General features: G+C 43.6%; 1 protein-coding gene, 3 non-coding genes and 1 pseudogene across 4 annotated transcripts; 4 read left to right on the forward strand and 1 right to left on the reverse strand.

Annotated features, from left to right (window-relative positions):
- Nucleotides 1-19,591, forward strand: part of LOC134326224 (zinc finger protein 585A-like) — a 60,151-nt pseudogene that overhangs the window by 15,879 nt on the left and 24,681 nt on the right.
- On the forward strand, nucleotides 84-155 carry trnaq-cug (transfer RNA glutamine (anticodon CUG)). Its single transcript has one exon. It is a non-coding gene; the product is annotated as a tRNA-Gln (tRNA).
- LOC134327019 (serine/threonine-protein kinase pim-1-like) lies at nucleotides 7,046-12,385 on the forward strand. The gene is made up of 11 exons (XM_063009106.1): nucleotides 7,046-7,099; nucleotides 7,178-7,225; nucleotides 7,309-7,766; nucleotides 7,924-8,053; nucleotides 8,242-8,292; nucleotides 8,380-8,755; nucleotides 8,832-9,008; nucleotides 9,616-9,808; nucleotides 9,964-10,137; nucleotides 11,740-11,859; nucleotides 11,941-12,385. The coding sequence occupies exons 2-8, from the start codon at nucleotides 7,208-7,210 to the stop codon at nucleotides 9,708-9,710; spliced, it is 1,305 nt and encodes a 434-aa protein (XP_062865176.1). The 5' UTR covers nucleotides 7,046-7,099; nucleotides 7,178-7,207; the 3' UTR covers nucleotides 9,711-9,808; nucleotides 9,964-10,137; nucleotides 11,740-11,859; nucleotides 11,941-12,385.
- On the reverse strand, nucleotides 13,437-13,509 carry trnak-cuu (transfer RNA lysine (anticodon CUU)). The gene has a single exon. It is a non-coding gene; the product is annotated as a tRNA-Lys (tRNA).
- On the forward strand, nucleotides 18,187-18,260 carry trnai-aau (transfer RNA isoleucine (anticodon AAU)). The gene has a single exon. It is a non-coding gene; the product is annotated as a tRNA-Ile (tRNA).

Raw genomic sequence — 19,591 nt, forward strand, 5'->3', positions numbered from 1 at the left:
ACACTACATAAAAACATGTGGAGTTATTGGTGTAATTATTAACTTTTGTGCTCAATTCTTTAAACAAAAACCATGTCTTCTGTGGTTCCTTGGTGTAATGGTTAGCACTCTGGACTCTGAATCCAGTGATCTGAGTTCAAATCTCGGTGGAACCTGCCTTGGTTTAGGTAAAAACACTGTTATCAATGCTGAGTAGAAAATAGTCTTCCACATATGAAATTAGAACGAACACAAAGCAGCAAGTCATTGTTTACAGCGCCATCTACCGGGCCAACTGCGTCCTGACCTTAGTGCAGTTTTCCATCAGTGGAACGTTTTGTTGTTTGTTTGTTTTGATACTTGGGTGGCAATGTTTAACTAGAATTACTTTTATTTAGTGTTTAAAACTTCTTAATTACCTCAGTTTTGTCAATTGATTTCAGTCAATTATGTCAATCACATGTAAAGTCTGAAGTTGTGTATTTTTGCTGTATTTACTTAGCAAATGGTGAATCATTACGTTTAGTATTTGTGGTGTCAGGGTTCCATGGTGTAAAGGTTAGCACTCTGGACTCTGAGTCCAGTGGTCTGAGTTCAAATCTCCGTGGGATCTTACTGCTTTTATTTGGGGCCCGGTGTGAGGTCCAATATTAAGAAACATTAGCAGTTTCAGGATAGTAGCATTCAGCGCATGTGCAGTACAACAGAGCATCACAATTGCTTGTGCTAGTTTAGAGTCACCTTAAATTACATGTTAATTTCCATCCATTCATCCAGCTTGAATATCATAATAGCACTAGTAGTGTTATAGTGTTCCACATGTGACTGCTCCATCCCAAAATATAATCGCTAATCATTGTTTACAGCATCATCTAACAGCCAACTTGCTCTTAAATGACTAATTATTAACTTTTGGGCTTAAGTAAGACCTCACTGTGTGGCTCCATGGTGTAATGGTTAGCACTCTGGACTTTGAATCCAGTGATCGGAGTTTAAATCAAGGTGGAACCTGGTTTTATTTAGGTAAAAACACTGTTATCAATGCTGAGTAGAGAATAGTGTTTCACATATGACTGCTCTATGCCAAATTGTAACACCAAAGGGCAAATCATTGTTTACAGCGCCATCTACCTAAAGGTTTAGAAACGTTAGCAGTTTCAGGATGGTAGGGTTCAGCGCATGTGCAGTACAATAGAGCGCTTGTGGGGTGTAGACCACGATTACTTGTGCTAGTTGTGTCGACCAAGCAGATCACCATTCAGGAAGGTATATCAGTGCCAAAATACGAGCCAGTTTGTTCAGTAAAACTTTATAAGCCAACAGCAGCGAATAAACTTAAGAGCCACCTTAGATTACATGTTAACTTTCATCTATCCATCCAGCTTAAATACCATAAACACTACGTACAAAACATGTGGAGCTATTCTTACTACAGTAAAACACACTGAACTGACTTTTAAAGTGAAGTTCAAAATGTTGTACAGAGATCATTCCCATCTAGTGGTGCTAGATAAATTACAGCTTGTTGCTTGGGTACAGATTTGTGACATTATTATTAAATTGTTGTTGTTGTTGTGTTTGTTGTTATTTTTTAACTGTTCATGTTTTTAAATGTAAAACCATAAACAGCACCGTCTATAAATAAATGAATCTTGTGCTTCCACTTGAGATTTTTGTTTACGTGAACAATGTCTGAAATCTGACGAGCCTGATTAGTTTGTAATATTTAAGATGATGAATGAACCTAAATACTTGCTTTAAATTTTAAGTTTTTATTTATTTATTTTAGTTTCAATTCAACGTGACACCGGCAAGATAAAGAAAGCAAAAATAAAGTGTCCCAATCTTATCAGGTGGATATTTGTGCTTGTAGGACTGTTGTTTACTGGATGTTTTCAGTTACTTACTTCCACTATTCTGTGGGACTACACATTGTTGTTGTGTCTCATATCCATTTGATCAACAGGCAGGTTGTGCAATAAAAGAACCACCAACCTTTTCGGGAAAACAGCCAAACATGCTAACCGATTGCGCCACAGAGACACACAAAAAGAGACATTTCATTGGATGGTACACACAAGTCACATGACTTGCTAACTTTTACAGCAGGGCATTTAATTTTGGCAAATTAAAATAATCACATGTTTGTGACCTGAATGAGAGGGGCATTAAAAAGATCCCAGGTCAATAGGGCCTGCTAGTTAGAAAAGGCTCACTTGTTTGTTAGTTTAAACACAAAGGTGGGTGTGGCCAGTATAAGGACCGAACCTGCGACCTTGGCGTTATTAGCACCAAGCTCTAACCAACTGAGCTAACTGGCCTATGTACAAAGGCAGGGCATATACCCACATACCTGATTCTACACTGACAGCCCTTCAGTTAAGGAGCCGCCACACAGAAACGATGGAGAGCTTTACTGTTGTTGAGCAGTCATGGTATGGGGGTGTGTCAATACGAGGGTGTGTCATGGTATGGGGGTGTGTCAATACGAGGGTGTGTCATGGTATGGGGTGTGTCAGTACCAGTACCAGGGTGTGTCATGGTATGGGGTGTGTCAGTACAAGTACCAGGGTGTGTCATGATATGGGGGTGTGTCAGTACCAGTACCAGGGTGTGTCATGGTATGGGGGTGTGTCAATACGAGGGTGTGTCATGGTATGGGGTGTGTCAGTACCAGTACCAGGGTGTGTCATGGTATGGGGTGTGTCAGTACAAGTACCAGGGTGTGTCATGATATGGGGGTGTGTCAGTACCAGTACCAGAGTGTGTCATGATATGGGGGTGTGTCAGTACCAGTACCAGGGTGTGTCATGGTATGGGGTGTGTCAGTACCAGTACCAGGGTGTGTCATGGTATGGGTGTGTGTCAGTAACAGTACCAGGGTGTGTCATGGTATGGGGTGTGTCAGTACCAGGGTGTGTCATGGTATGGGGGTGTGTCAGTACCAGGGTGTGTCATGGTATGGGGGTGTGTCAATACGAGGGTGTGTCATGGTATGGGGGTGTGTCAGTACCAGGGTGTATCATGGTATGGGGGTGTGTCAGTACCAGGGTGTGTCATGGTATGGGGGTGTGTCAATACGAGGGTGTGTCATGGTATGGGGGTGTGTCAGTACCAGGGTGTATCATGGTATGGGGGTGTGTCAGTACCAGGGTGTGTCATGGTATGGGGGTGTGTCAGTACCAGGGTGTGTCATGGTATGGGGTGTGTCAATACGAGGGTGTGTCATGGTATGAGGGTGTGTCAGTACCAGGGTGTGTCATGGTATGGGGGTGTGTCAGTACCAGTACCAGGGTGTGTCATGGTATGGGGGTGTGTCAATACGAGGGTGTGTCATGGTATGGGGTGTGTCAGTACCAGTACCAGGGTGTGTCATGGTATGGGGTGTGTCAGTACAAGTACCAGGGTGTGTCATGATATGGGGGTGTGTCAGTACCAGTACCAGGGTGTGTCATGATATGGGGGTGTGTCAGTACCAGTACCAGGGTGTGTCATGGTATGGGGTGTGTCAGTACCAGTACCAGGGTGTGTCATGGTATGGGTGTGTGTCAGTAACAGTACCAGGGTGTGTCATGGTATGGGGTGTGTCAGTACCAGGGTGTGTCATGGTATGGGGGTGTGTCAGTACCAGGGTGTGTCATGGTATGGGGGTGTGTCAATACGAGGGTGTGTCATGGTATGGGGGTGTGTCAGTACCAGGGTGTATCATGGTATGGGGGTGTGTCAGTACCAGGGTGTGTCATGGTATGGGGGTGTGTCAATACGAGGGTGTGTCATGGTATGGGGGTGTGTCAGTACCAGGGTGTATCATGGTATGGGGGTGTGTCAGTACCAGGGTGTGTCATGGTATGGGGGTGTGTCAGTACCAGGGTTTGTCATGGTATGGGGGTGTGTCAATACGAGGGTGTGTCATGGTATGAGGGTGTGTCAGTACCAGGGTGTATCATGGTATGGGGGTGTGTCAGTACCAGGGTGTGTCATGGTATGGGGGTGTGTCAGTACCAGGGTGTGTCATGGTATGGGGGTGTGTCAATACGAGGGTGTGTCATGGTATGGGGGTGTGTCAATACGAGGGTGTGTCATGGTATGGGGTGTGTCAGTACCAGTACCAGGGTGTGTCATGATATGGGGGTGTGTCAGTACCAGTACCAGGGTGTGTCATGGTATGGGGTGTGTCAGTACCAGTACCAGGGTGTGTCATGGTATGGGTGTGTGTCAGTAACAGTACCAGGGTGTGTCATGGTATGGGGTGTGTCAGTACCAGGGTGTGTCATGGTATGGGGGTGTGTCAGTACCAGGGTGTGTCATGGTATGGGGGTGTGTCAATACGAGGGTGTGTCATGGTATGGGGGTGTGTCAGTACCAGGGTGTATCATGGTATGGGGGTGTGTCAGTACCAGGGTGTGTCATGGTATGGGGGTGTGTCAGTACCAGGATGTGTCATGGTATGGGGGTGTGTCAGTACCAGGGTGTGTCATGGTATGGGGGTGTGTCAATACGAGGGTGTGTCATGGTATGAGGGTGTGTCAGTACCAGGGTGTATCATGGTATGGGGGTGTGTCAGTACCAGGGTGTGTCATGGTATGGGGGTGTGTCAGTACCAGGGTGTGTCATGGTATGGGGGTGTGTCAGTACCAGGGTGTGTCATGGTATGGGGGGGTGTCAATACGAGGGTGTGTCATGGTATGAGGGTGTGTCAGTACCAGGGTGTGTCATGGTATGGGGGTGTGTCAGTACCAGGGTGTGTCATGGTATGGGGGTGTGTCAGTACCAGGGTGTTTCATGGTATGGGGGTGTTTCAATACGACGGTGTGTCATGGTTTGGGGGTGTGTCAGTACCAGTACCAAGGTGTGTCATGGTATGGGGGTGTGTCAATACGAGGGTGTGTCATGGTATGGGGGTGTGTCAGTACCAGTACCAGGGTGTGTCATGGTATGGGGTGTGTCAGTACCAGTACCAGGGTGTGTCATGGTATGAGGTGTGTCAGTACCAGGGTGTGTCACACACACACTTATACCTAGGGTACCCCATTATCCCCAGGACATGGGGAGAACATGCAAACTTCACCCGGGAATCGAACCCAGGACCCTCCAGAAGCCGTCCCACAGTGGAAAACAAGTCAGTATATGTGCAGTGACATGAATCCAGTCATGCCCATATATGGTAAAGGTAAATTCACTCTGCTCCCTCGGAACGCTGTGACATCACAATGTGGACCTGTGCTCTTCAGCAGCAGCATTTTGATTTTCTCCTCATTTACGATGGCTGCTTCTCTGAGACAGAGGTTTCTGCGTGTGCTGTGTTGCGGGGCGCCTCCCCGGGTGTCCTCCGGGGGCGACCCGGGTCACGGGGGTGGCACAGGGGCCCAGGAAGCGCTCCTGATGGAGGGGTTTTTGTTTAAGAGGACCAGGAGTGTGTTTAAAACCTGGAACAGGTCTGTACACTGATGCTTATGTATCTATTAGGAATTCTATATATATATTAGGAATAATTATCAATATTATGTATACACAATATTATATATATACACTCAATATTATATATATATATACACTCAATATTATATATATATACACTCAATATTATATATACTGTATATACACATATATATGATGTGTTTGATCTCTGCAGGCGGTGGTTCATCATACAAAACGATCAGCTTCTATACAAGAAGAGGTTTAAGGTAGGTCACATGACTTTACATGATCTAAATCAGCTCTCTCCTGGACTCTGTGAAATACCCATAATGCACCGCAGTCTTACGCCCCCCATAATTCAGGTGCATCACAGCAGAGGTCGACTTCTGTGCCGGGATGCGCCCCTAACCGCCCCCGTCGCGTTTAAGTCTGGGACGATTTCACCGGCGTTTATATCATCGACTGTATAAATAAGAAGGTTTTATGTTCTATTCCCCCAGCGTGACTTCACGGTGCTGGCGGAAGACCTGCAGCGCTGTTCGGTCCAGAGCTGCGAGGACGCCGGGCGACGCTTCTGCTTCCGGGTGGACACGCCCACAAGGTAAGTCCAGATCTATAATCATCAGAGATAGACAGACAGACACACAGACAGATGATCAATAGACAGACAGACATGGTCAATAGACAGATAGATAGGCAGACGGACAGATAGACAGACAGATAGATGATCAGTAGACAGACACACATATTAGACAAATAGATAGTCAGACAGACAGATAGAAAGACAGAGAGGCAGATAGATAGATGATCAATAGACAGACAATAGATAGATAGATAGACAAGATTATTGATAGACAGACAGACAGATAGATGATCAATACACAGATAGACAGATGATCACGAAGCAGACAGACATGCTAGATAGACATATGGATAGACAGACAAACAAATATTAGACAGACAAATGGATAGTCAGACAGAAAGATAGATGATCAATAGACAGACATACAGATTATCAATAAACAGACAGACAGATGCTAGATAGACAGATAGACAAGAAGACAGATTATAGATGAATAGATAATCAATAGACAGACAATTGATAGACAGGATGATTGAAAGTAAAATAGATAGACAGACTGCAAGATAGATGATCAATAGACATACAGACAGATGATCAATAAGCAGACAGACAGATAGATGCTAGATAGACAGAAAGATAGATTATAGATAAATAGATAACTGATAGACAGACAGATAGATGATCAATAGACAGATCAATAGACATACTATTTATTTATGTGTCTATCCATCTGTCTGTCTGAATGTCTGTCTATCTATCTGTTTATCTATCTACTCAATCTGTCTATCTGCATCCTATATAATCTGTATCTATCACCGTGTGTGTACAGGAGCTGTACGTTCCAGGCCGACTGTGAGGCAGGTAGACGGGCGTGGATCAGCGCCATTCAGAACCTGACTGAGAGAGAAGAAGGAACAGTCGAGAGCGAGGTGAATTATCATCACCACTATACTCCGGGAGGGGAGGGGTTCGGTTCCCGTCTCTGTAACACCAGTTTAATGTGTCTGAATCAGAAGGGGTACGAGGACGATTCGAAATCAGACTCCAGTGAGACGTTATTGGACAGGGAGATTCAGTTGGAGGACTCACAGGAACCGCGGGCGTCTTCTGAAGCTCCAGGTAACCTTAACACCTCCACATTCAAGTCCGACACTATTGAACTCTAGTGACTATATATTTAACCCTTGGGGTTCGTAGGTGGGATCAGTTCTAGAGAAATCGTCTGTGATGCTCCCAATAACAAGGGTGAGTACGCCGAACCTTTATTTGGACCCTTATTTTTGGTCCACATGACACATGAAGCATCATTGGTGATACTTGGGTTAAAGATGCTGAAGAAGAACCCACTGAAGGAGACCCCGGTAAAGGAGAAACTGATAAAGGAGAAACCACTAAAGGAGAACCCACTGAAGGAGACCCAGCTAAAGAAGAAACTGCTAAAGGAGAACCCACTGAAGGAGACCCCGCTAAAGAAGAAACTGCTAAAGGACAACCCACTGAAGGAGAACCCGCTAAAGAAGAAACTGCTAAAGGAGAACCCACGGAAGGAGACCCCGCTGAAGAAGAAACTGCTAAAGGACAACCCGCTGAAGGAGAACCCACTGAAAGAGAACACGGTGAAGGAGAAACCGCTAAAGGACAAACCGCCGATGGAGGACGTGAAGAGGAGAAGACGACTGACACGAACCCGGACAGCTTTGAGAGCCGATACACCGTTGGAGAGCTGCTGGGAAAGGGAGGCTGTGGTTCGGTCTACGAAGGCGTCCGTAAGGTGGACGGGAACCAGGTAAGTGTCAGTTTGTTGTGTTGATCCTCCCCTGGGTCCTCCTATGGCTCCAGATACCTGTGATGACCTTCCAGGACCTTATAGGTTCACGGAGACTTCCGAGTAACACCCTGGCCCCCTGAATTCCCTTTGTTCCCAATCTATGGATCCTCCCCAGGATCCTCCCTACAACCTACCGGGACATTATTGAGACAAACCCGGGATGCACACTAAGAAGGTCTGAGTCCCTGGTGATACCGGATACCACAGGATGCTTTCGGATGTCTCGTGGAGTCCACGTGTCGGCGGTCCGAGTTACTCCTGAAGAAGGTCTTGTTTTGTGATCTGGCTTCCCAGACTTGAACCCTGTGGAGCGCCTCGAGCAAGTGCAGTCAGCACGGCTCCAGACACCCGTGGAGACCTACCCGGACCTTATCGAGTCTCTCCCAACCCTTGTATTAAAAATCTACTAATGATCGTTTACTTCTGTGTTTAGGTTGCCATCAAATACGTGGTGAAGGATGAGCACCTCAGATTTACCAGGATTGTAAGTGACTTTACCTTTCAGATGAAGTAAATACCGTATAGACTGGATACACATTAAATCATTTGACCTTGTCTCTTCTACTATCAGCCCGGCGAGACAGAGTTGCTCCCCGTCGAGGTGGCCCTGATGCGCATGGTGTCCAGGCCACCCATCAGCCCGTACGTGCTGAAGCTCCTGGAGTGGTTCGACACGCCCGAGCGCTGCGTCCTGATTCTGGAGCGCCCCGTCCCCTGCGTAGACCTCTACCAGCTGATGCTCGAGAAGGGCAGGCTGAGGATGCCATTCGCCCGGCACGTTATGCGGCGGGTTGTCCTGGCGGTGCTCCACTGCCGCGACCGCGGGGTCCTGCACAGGGACATTAAGCTCCAGAACATCCTTCTGAACACAGAGACGCTGGAGGTGAAGCTGATCGACTTCGGATGCGGCGACCTGTTGAAGGATACTCCGTACTACACGTATTCAGGTAACTGTGCACCAACGGGGGGGTGGGTACTTTGGTTTGGACTTTGGGTACGAGTTTGTCTTCTTTGTTCATGTAGGCACGTGGGTATACTCACCACCCGAGTGGATAACCAAGAAGAAGTACTATGGCTGCCCTGCGACAGTCTGGAGTCTGGGCGTACTGCTGTTTTTCTTGGTTTGTGGACGCCTGCCATTTCGGTCTAAGAAGGAGATCACCAAAGGACAGCTAGTGTACAAACCTGGTGTGTCTCATGGTAAGGAAATATATACATTAAGACCTGCACATACGCTGACCAGGCATAACATTATGACCACTTACAGGTGAAGTGACTCAAGGAGTGAATCGTGATGGATAGATGACTGGGTCAGAGCATCTCCAAATCTGCAGCTCTTGTGGGGTGGTCCAGGGAGGGTAGAGTGGTAAACCAGTGACAGGGTCATGGGCAGCCAAGGCTCGCTGATGCATCTGTGGCCCCCGATCCGGCAGAAGAGCTCCTGTAGCTCAAAGGTAGCAGCAGACCAGTCAGGATGCCCATGGTGACCCCTGTCCACGTCGCTTACCTGGGGGAACACATGGCATCAGGATGCACTATGGGAAGAAGTTCTGCCAACATTCTGCGGGGAAACTTTGGGTTGGGTCACTCTGACACGTAGCTCCTACCTAAGCATTTGAGGACCACATCCATCCTTCCATGGATTCTCCAGATCTCGATTCAACCGAGCGTCCGTGAGATGTGCTGGACAAACAAGTCCATGGAGGCCACATTATCAGGAAGGTGGTCATAATGTTATGCCTGATCAGTGTATCTTCTTCAGATCTAAACACCGTATAATTTGAATCTGCATTGTCGCACTCGCCAGCCTGCTGCCATCTGACCGAACAATGCCTCAAGAAGAAGCCCAGCAAGCGCCTCACCCTCGGGCAGATCCTCCTGCATGGGTGGTTCCATGAGTAACCCGAAGACTAGGTCCAGACGGTGTAGATCTTTACACCCGTACTGGCGGCTGCAAAAAAGAGGGTAACATGACAGAAAAACACGTATCAAATATCGGGGTGAGTTTGACTCAGTCTGAACCTGGCACTATATTTACTACTATATGTGTCGACTGCCGGATGCCACCCATGCGGTTACCCATAGCGACTACGCCATCAGTCAGAACCACAGTCCTACCATTCTAATAGACAATCTACTTTTCTTCTACTCACAGATCCAACATGTCAACTTTATGGACATCGTCTTTGAACTGATGCTGCTGGGAATTCTGGGAAGAGCGAGGGTGCATCAGATCATTTCAGTAAGAGAGTCTGTGCACTATAGAGTCTAGAATTAATCCGTTCTGCACTACAAGTGTAGTTAAACACACCTACAGTGTATCACAAAAGTGAGTACACCCCTCACATGTCTGCAAATATTTTATTATATCTTTTCATGGGACAACACTATAGAAATAAAACTTGGATATAACTTAGAGTAGTCAGTGTACAACTTGTATAGCAGTGTAGATTTACTGTCTTCTGAAAATAACTCAACACACAGCCATTAATGTCTAAATGGCTGGCAACATAAGTGAGTACACCCCACAGTGAACATGTCCAAATTGTGCCCAAAGTGTCAATATTTTGTGTGACCACCATTATTATCCAGCACTGCCTTAACCCTCCTGGGCATGGAGTTCACCAGAGCTGCACAGGTTGCTACTGGAATCCTCTTCCACTCCTCCATGATGACATCACGGAGCTGGTGGATGTTAGACACCTTGAACTCCTCCACCTTCCACTTGAGGATGCGCCACAGGTGCTCAATTGGGTTTAGTCCATCACCTTTACCTTCAGCTTCCTCAGCAAGGCAGTTGTCATCTTGGAGGTTGTGTTTGGGGTCGTTATCCTGTTGGAAAACTGCCATGAGGCCCAGTTTTCGAAGGGAGGGGATCATGCTCTGTTTCAGAATGTCACAGTACATGTTGGAATTCATGTTTCCCTCAATGAACTGCAGCTCCCCAGTGCCAGCAACACTCATGCAGCCCAAGACCATGATGCTACCACCACCATGCTTGACTGTAGGCAAGATCCGGTTTCTTGGTACTTCTCACCAGGGCGCCGCCACACATGCTGGACACCATCTGAGCCAAACAAGTTTATCTTGGTCTCGTCAGACCACAGGGCATTCCAGTAATCCATGTTCTTGGACTGCTTGTCTTCAGCAAACTGTTTGCTGGCTTTCTTGTGCGTCAGCTTCCTTCTGGGATGACGACCATGCAGACCGAGTTGATGCAGTGTGCGGCGTATGGTCTGAGCACTGACAGGCTGACCTCCCACGTCTTCAACCTCTGCAGCAATGCTGGCAGCACTCATGTGTCTATTTTTTAAAGCCAACCTCCGGATTTGACGCCGAACACGTGGACTCAACTTCTTTGGTCGACTCTGGCGAAGCCTGTTCTGAGTGGAACCTGTCCTGGAAAACCGCTGTATGACCTTGGCCACCATGCTGTAGCTCAGTTTCAGGGTGTTAGCAATCTTCTTATAGCCCAGGCCATCTTTGTGGAGAGCAACAATTCTATTTCTCACATCCTCAGAGAGTTCTTTGCCATGAGGTGCCATGTTGAATATCCAGTGGCCAGTATGAGAAAATTGTACCCAAAACACCAAATTTAACAGCCCTGCTCCCCATTTACACCTGGGACCTTGACACATGACACCAGGGAGGGACAACAACACATTTGGGCACAATTTGGACGTGTTCACTGTGGGGTGTACTCACTTATGTTGCCAGCTATTTAGACATTAATGGCTGTGTGTTGAGTTATTTTCAGAAGACAGTAAATCTACACTGCTATACAAGCTGTACACTGACTACTCTAAGTTATATCCAAGTTTCATGTCTATAGTGTTGTCCCATGAAAAGATATAATGAAATATTTGCAGAAATGTGAGGGGTGTACTCACTTTTGTGATACACTGTATGTGGCTTTTCTTACATTGTTTAGTTGACGCAGTACCAGAGACGAAGGCTCTTTCTGGACCGGCTGATTGCTCTCATCTATTCATGTGTTACGCCCAGAAGGACTGAACGGCAGTACACGGAGCGTTATTTATTCCATCTTCAGGTGCGTGTTCTTTACACCACAAATGATCTCGAAAAAAACTGTCTGCTAGTAATCTGTTATTTATTCTTTTCTCTCTCTCAGACTGAGATGCTGAGCTTCCTGGATGAAATCTTCACTCTGGACGAGTCTTTGTACGCAGAACCTGAAGCCCTGGCTGCTGCACTGGAGACGCTTTTATGGCGCAGCCTCCGACGGTTTCATGAAAGGCTGGAAACAGAGGATATCTAAAGGCCAACCTTGATTAGAACCTTTATTTAACTGTCAGGGATGCATGTCTGGTGGTTGACGTGTTTTTCATGTGTGTTCACAGTTTGTGTACCTGTGGAGGTGCGTCAGGACCCAAGACATGGGAGACGTGTGAAGATACTACCGATGTGGAAGCGTGTATTGGATTTCTGATAGACGCGCTGCCATTAGGACAACGTCTTTACATCAGGACAACGCCCATATGACTTTGTGGACCAGATCCAGATGTGTAAAAAGCTGATGTTCTGTAAAAATTTAATAAAAAAAGAAGGAACTGTGATTCATTCATTCTCTGGCGTCTTTATTCTCTAAAAGAAAAGATTTCCAATTATTTCACTGATTGCTATAAAAAGTTGGGACGGAGGCAGAATAAGAGTGGAAGGTTTATAGAAGATTACAGTTACAGTTGCTCTCCATGCTGCTCTTTATTTTGAGGGAATCTGAGTTGTGAGATGTGGGAACAAACTGGGAACTGGAATGTGGACACAATACAGAGGAAGTAAAGGTGTCCAGATATTTGAGGAAAAGAGGCTCTACATGGCAAAGGAACCAATTTACTGCTCCTATTTTATACTTACACTTACCACAGTTCTAGTAATTGAGAGTTAAGGGCCTCACTCAGGGACCCAACAGAGACAATCCACCAATGGTGTGGCTTGAACCTGCAACCTTTTGATTGCTAGCTCAGTACCTTAACCACTAATACCAAGTTCACACTACACCACTGTGTTCTGATCTCTGTTCAGTTAACACTACACAGTGGACAGTGAGTGTATAGAAACAAGGAGGTGGTTTTATTGTTATGAATGATCAGTGTGGTCTATTTAGTTCTACAATTACTGACTGTAGTCCACCTGGTCAATGGTCACATTAAAAAACAAAGCAAGTATTATTTAGGTGGTGGATCATTCTCAGCACTGCAGTGACACTGACATGGTGGTGGTGTGTTAGTGTGGAACAATTTACAATAGTGTGAAAGAATAAAGAAAATGAAGTAATTTAAAGTGAGTGAGGTAAAACTGTAATCAGGTAGTATAGAGAAGTCTGTACCGTTTACCTCAGCTGCCTCAGGACACGTCTCAATTTGTTCATGCTCGAGTTATTTCTCCTGCTAAAAAATTTAAATTGAATTAAAGTTTAGTGTAGAATTATGTACAAAGATCTACAAAAAATAGCTGAGCTGGCTGGTTAGCTTAGTTGGTTAGAGTGTGGTGCTAGTAACGCCAAGGACAAGCACAAGCACAAACATCCACCTGATAAGTCACTGGAGACCGACTGCACAAAGTGGAAGAACGTCCTTTTGGTTTCCGTAGATGTTAAATGAAAACACTCGCCCAATGTGGGGCTCGAACCCACGACCCTGAGATTAAGAGTCTCATGCTCTACCGACTGAGCTAGCCAGGCTTAAGCAGCAGGGCAGAATGGACAGCTCATCGGTCAGACCATCAGAGAGATGTAGGTTAAATTCACTAACATCACGACCAGATTAAGAACTAATTCACACTTTACAAACAAACACAATTCAGAATAAGTAACAGAAACAGACACAGACTTACTGTCGCTGTATTGTATTATAGTGTTAAATTGTAGTGTATTTTAATGAGATTAAGCTTTAATGCTGTATTTTCTTAAATGTATTTAATCCAGCACAATGGTTAAACTGCACAACCCAACAAGTTAAAATAACCCATCATGTGTTCTGTCCAAAATTTACACAGTGCTGGTTGCCAAATAACACATTTTATTGCAACGCCATTGCAGGTCTACAACATGTTACAAAAACACTTGGGACACATTTTTGCTTTCTTTATCTTGCCAGTGTCACGTTGTATTGAAACTAAAATAAATAAATAAAAACTTAAAATTTAAAAGCAAGTGTTTAGGTTCATTCATCATCTTAAATATTACAAACTAATCAAGCTCATCAAATTTCAGACATTGTTCATGTAAACAAAAATCTCAGTTGGAAGCACAAGGTGATTCATTTATTTATAGACGGTGCTGTTTATGGTTTTACATTTAAAAACATGAACAGTTAAAAAATATCAACAAACACAACAACAATTTAATAACAATGTCACAAATCTGTACCCAAGCAACAAGCTGTAATTTATCTAGTACCACTAGATGGGAACGATCTCTGTACAACATTTTAAACTTCACTTTAAAAGTCAGTTCAGTGTGTTTTACTGTAGTAAGAATAGCTCCACATGTTTTGTACGTAGTGTTTATGGTATTTAAGCTGGATGGATAGATAGAAGTTAACATGTAATCTAAGGTGACTCTTAAATTTATTAGCTGCTGTTGGCTTATAAAGTTTTACTGAACAAACTGGCTCGTATTTTGGCACTGATATACCTTCCTGAATGGTGATCTGCTTGGTTGACACAACTAGCACAAGTAATCGCGGTCTACACCCCACAAGCGCTCTGTTGTACTGCACATGCGCTGAACGCTACCATCCTGAAACTGAAACTGCTAATGTTTCTAAACTTGAAACTTGCCATTTGCTGAGTAAATAAAGCCAAAAAGAGAAACACACACACACACACACAACTTCAGACTTTAACATCTCAGATCCCACTGAGATTTGAACTCGGACCGCTGGATTCCAGAGTGCTAACCATTAACACCATGGAACCATCTCACTGCAAAACTAAATGGCGTAAAGATTCATCATTTGCTGAGTAAATAAAGCAAAAAAGAAAAATACACACACACACACAACTTCAGACTTTACTTTTACATCTCAGATTTTTTAAACTTACGTGATTGATATAATTCTGAGGTAATTTAGAAGTTTTAGGCAGTAAATAAAAGTAATTTTAGTTAAACATTGCCACCCAAGTATCAAAATAATAAACTATTCCACTGTTGGAAAACTGCACTGAGTTAAGTTTAGGACCCAGTTGGCCGGTAGATGACGCTGTAAAAATGATTTGCCTTTTGGTGTTACAATTTGGTATAGAGCAGTCACATGTGGAACACTATTCTCTACTCAGCATTGATAACAGTGTTTTTACCTAAATAAAACCAGGTTCCACCGAGATTTAAACTCAGATCACTGACACCACAAGAACTAAACGTAATGATTCGCCATTTGCTGATTAAATAAAGTCAAAATACACAACTTCAGACTTTACTTTTACATCTCAAGTTATTTAAACTTATGTGATTGATATAATTGACTGAAATTAGTTGACAAAACTGAGGTAATTTAGAAGTGTTAAACACTAAATAAAAGTAATTTTAGTTAAACATTGCCACTGTTAGGATTTTTGGAACATAACATCATTATTAAACATAAATTCAATGTGAGAAGTTGTACGGCATTTCCCCACGTGGCTCTTTGTCTGGTAGGTGCACTCAAAATGGCGCCTACCATGATCCCTCGTTAGGGACCCTCCAGATGTCTGCCATGGGGGGGGAGGGGCGGAGCCCTGGGCTTTTTTAGCACATTTCATTGGCTCCACCAGCAGTGAAGGAGGAGGAGCCTAGCTTAGTTTAAAAAACCGCGCGCTCAGACGCACGGGACTTCTTTTTTTTGGCTGGCGATCATCTGGATTGCAGGAGAAAAGGAGCGCCGATCGGCTTAGCTCTGACATATATTCACAGATCATTTCTTACACTTAATAAAGTGTTTTTGAAGAGTACTTTCTGGATTCTCCGACTGCTTCTTCAAGGCTTCTCGACAAAAAGATTCGTCGTAACACCACCCAGGTATCAAAATCACAACAAAACGTTCCACTGTTGGAAAACTGAGAAGGCTCAGTTGCTTGTTAATTATTAAGTCCAAAGGTGGGTGTGGCCCGTACGGGGATCTAACCTGCGACCTTTGTGTTATTAGCACCACACTCTAACCAACTGAGCTAACCAGCCAGTTCATCTGTATTTTCTTTAGATCTTTGTACATAATTCTACACTAACTCCATTCAAGCATCTGAAACAGACTTTCTTAATACACATCTAAGAGGTTTTGTGGGTTCTTATATGTGTGAACTATCTAAACTATATATTTCTTAAAGTTCCTGACTGAGCTTAATGCCACGAACCAGCGACTGGAGCAGATACGACTCAGGTCCTGCACACAGTAAGTAGTGCTGATACACAGTACCAGCCTGCACACCAAAGGAGCTCCAAACATCAAGTTTTCACTCATTAAATCATGTTGTAAACTTTGTGGAATGAATGTAGGATTTGTATGTGTAGATTCTGGGTTTTAGGAAGTTCAGCTACTGTTAATATTTTCCCCAATTGAACTAAAAACGATGTTTTAATTGTTATTGTCATTAAGACTTCACTAAGAGTTATTACCATCAAGCAAATGTAAAGCATATTTCTATATGAAGAGCATCTGTTTCCAGATAATATACACTGAGGTTTAATCGTTTGATCATCAGACATGGTTGTGCAGTAAAAGGCACACATCCCTGGGTGGGCTCAAACCATCAACCTTTCAGTTAACAGCCGAACGCGCTAACCGATTGCACCAGAGAGACAGGTGCACAATCAACAGCACAGCTGTTTCATTGGACGGTACACACAAAAAAATCAAATCTCTCACTGTGGAGGCAAATTGGTGGTTAAGTGGGCGGGTCTAAACTGCTGTAGGCTGAATGAGCAGAGATAAACTGCTGTAGGCTGAATGAATGTACCACAATACAGTATAGTTTAGATAGTTCACACATATAAGAACCCACAAAACCTCTTAGATGTGTATTACAGTTTTTTCAACTGCTTACACACTAAATATTTGCTTGTCACACAACTTTCTAAACATGTCCTTCAAACACCATAACCCCACACCAAATCTGCAAAACCATACACTAATGCTCAGTGTCTGACTCAGTTTTCAATTTCCTAAAACACATTTTGCAAAACTCCACACACAATTTTCTACCTAATACACAAAAATCAAACAGGAAGTAACTTGATTTCCTTTTTCAAACACAACCTATCAAAATGCCACACTAAATCACCAGTGCTTCACTCTCACTCCTCACATGTGCAAACACTCATTACTTTATTGAACACCAAAGAATCATTAGCATAGGTCACATATTGACATAGGTCAAGATGTCTGTTTTGAACAATGAATGACAATGCAGAGAGAGCCAGGAGAGTTGGAGGTAGAGGAAGGGGAGGAAGAGGACAGGGAAGAGGACGAGGGCAAAGAAGGGAAGCAAAGAGAGCGATTGAGGAATTTTTCTCCACATGGCGCTGGCAATATGATCGTCGTCCCTGTGCCCGCATTCCACTACTCCAGGCAATAGAGGAGGCATGTGGCGACATTGACGCTGCCTCTTTTCAAGGTTCAACACACACACACACAATTAATTTTTTGGTAAAAAATAAAATTATTTGTTTGAAATTAGCTTTTTCATAGATGTTTGGTTTCTGTCCAACTACATGTGGTGGTTGGATTTTTTTCTTCTTATGTGCTGTACAAACATTGTATTTAGAGCAGCAAATGATTTGGAAAAAATAAATATTTTTGGTTTCAATACTGCTTCTGTGTGTTGTGAGTATATTCCACCTTCTCTCTGCACGTTTGTATGGAAATAAACATAGAATCCCATGAAAGACAAGAGCTTTATGTTTTAAACATCAGTGTGTACATGATGTATCCAAAATGTCATATTATGACAAAAGTGTTTGCAATGTGAGGTCAATGCTTGCTTTTGAATGCGTGTTTATGACATTTTGAATGTTGTGTGTCATTTTGCTGGAGATTTGAGGCATTTTGCATTTTGCGTGAGCAATTGTGGGTTTTGTGTGTAGAGTTTTGAAAAATAGACACAGAATTTTGAAAATATGTGTAAACAGTTGTTAAAAACTGTAAGAAAGTCTGAACATAAGAAATTACTAGAAAGCGATGAGATCTCGGATCATTAAAATAACATGAAACTGCTGCATTTCTGGTGCAATAACAACCAAATTCAGTTTAGGAGCCGCTCACTTCTGCAGATCTTCACTGAAAGTGTGCAGAATCTCAAATGGTTTTTGTGCTGCCATGCAGCTGGTTGAATGGGGGTTAGTGTAGAATTATGTACAAAGATCTAAAGAGAAAACAGTTTAACTGGCCGGTTAGCTCAGTTGGTTAGAGCGTGGTGCTAATAACGCCAAGGTCGCGGGTTCGATCCCCGTACGGGCCACACCCACTTTTGGACTTAAACTAACAAACAAGTGATCCTTTTTTAACTAGCAGGTCCTATTGACCTGGGCTTCAAACGTTGTTATTCTGGTAGGACAATAAAAGCGATATACTACTTTTTATTCAATGTATTTAACTACATAATGTTGTACAATATTACATGTGTACTTAATACTTTTGTATTTTAATACTTGCAAATTTGAATACTTGCATACTTTAATACTTGCTTACTATAAAACTTTGCATTAATATATATTGAGCTGCTGTAATAAATTATTCATTTAATTTTATCTGTAATGCTAATGATGGGCCAAACTATCTTTAGGCTTTGGGGTTGTTGAGGCTAAATATTCATGATTGTTGTAATGTCGCAACACAGTCACATTAGAAATCCCTTTTAAAACTAATGTTTGATATTGCAGGGTCTGATGAAGACACTAAAAATCTTATCCGGTGGAGAGTGGCCAACCAGGCTCTCTTTCACTGGAGTTTTGAGTAAGTAACTGTTTGTTTGACGTAACAAAATTTGTGTTACTTCATATGCATAATATTAATTACAAAGGGTGGTATAAAGACAAGTTTTAGTATTTAAGTTTTGCTAACTTTTTCAAAGCATTAAAAACTTTTAATGACTAAACTTTTTTTGAAGCAGTGTATGCTATATACATTAATAACTGTTATGTGCATTATATTGTAGAGCCTTTGTGTTGGAGAACCAAATGCAGGGGAAGGTGACTCCCACTTATGTGAAGAAGAAGTGGGAGAACCTCAAACAAAAATACAAAGTAAGCTTCATTTGTTGGTAAGATCTTCAGTAAAATATCAGAAAAGATTTGTAATACAAGTTAATGTCCTTGTACTGTGTCTATGAATCTTGTAGGAACTTAAGTGTCCACCTACTGGGGTAAGTACAGAGGGTGGTGAAGCAACAGCAGCATCCTGGAAATGGTACCCGGATATGGATGAGGCAATAGGTGGGAGACCATCAATTAGCCCAGCGATCCTTATTTCCTCATCTGGCTAGGCCACTCCAGGACCTTGAAATGCTTTTTACGGAGCCACTCCTTCGTTGCCCGAGCGGTGTGTTTGAGATCATTGTCATGCTGGAAGACCCAGCCACGTTCCATCTTCAATGCTCTCACTGATGGATGGAGGTTTTGGCTTAAAATCTCACAATACATGGCCCCGTTCATTCTTCCCTTAACACGGATCAGTCGTCTTGTTCCCTTTGCAGAAAAACAGCCCCAAAGCATGATGTTTCCACCCCCATGCTTCACAGTATGGTGTTCTTGGGTTCTTCTTCTTCCTCCAAACACGACGAGTTGAGTTTTT

Source organism: Trichomycterus rosablanca, chromosome 14, assembly GCF_030014385.1.
Source record: "Trichomycterus rosablanca isolate fTriRos1 chromosome 14, fTriRos1.hap1, whole genome shotgun sequence".
Taxonomy (NCBI): domain Eukaryota; kingdom Metazoa; phylum Chordata; class Actinopteri; order Siluriformes; family Trichomycteridae; genus Trichomycterus; species Trichomycterus rosablanca.

Excerpts from the sequence above, each read along its gene's own strand:
- LOC134327019 (XM_063009106.1), top strand. Across the intron at positions 8,293-8,379 it reads ACCTCAGATTTACCAGGATT|CCCGGCGAGACAGAGTTGCT; the intron begins GTAAGTGACTTT and ends TTCTACTATCAG. Across the intron at positions 8,756-8,831 it reads TCCGTACTACACGTATTCAG|GCACGTGGGTATACTCACCA; the intron begins GTAACTGTGCAC and ends TTGTTCATGTAG.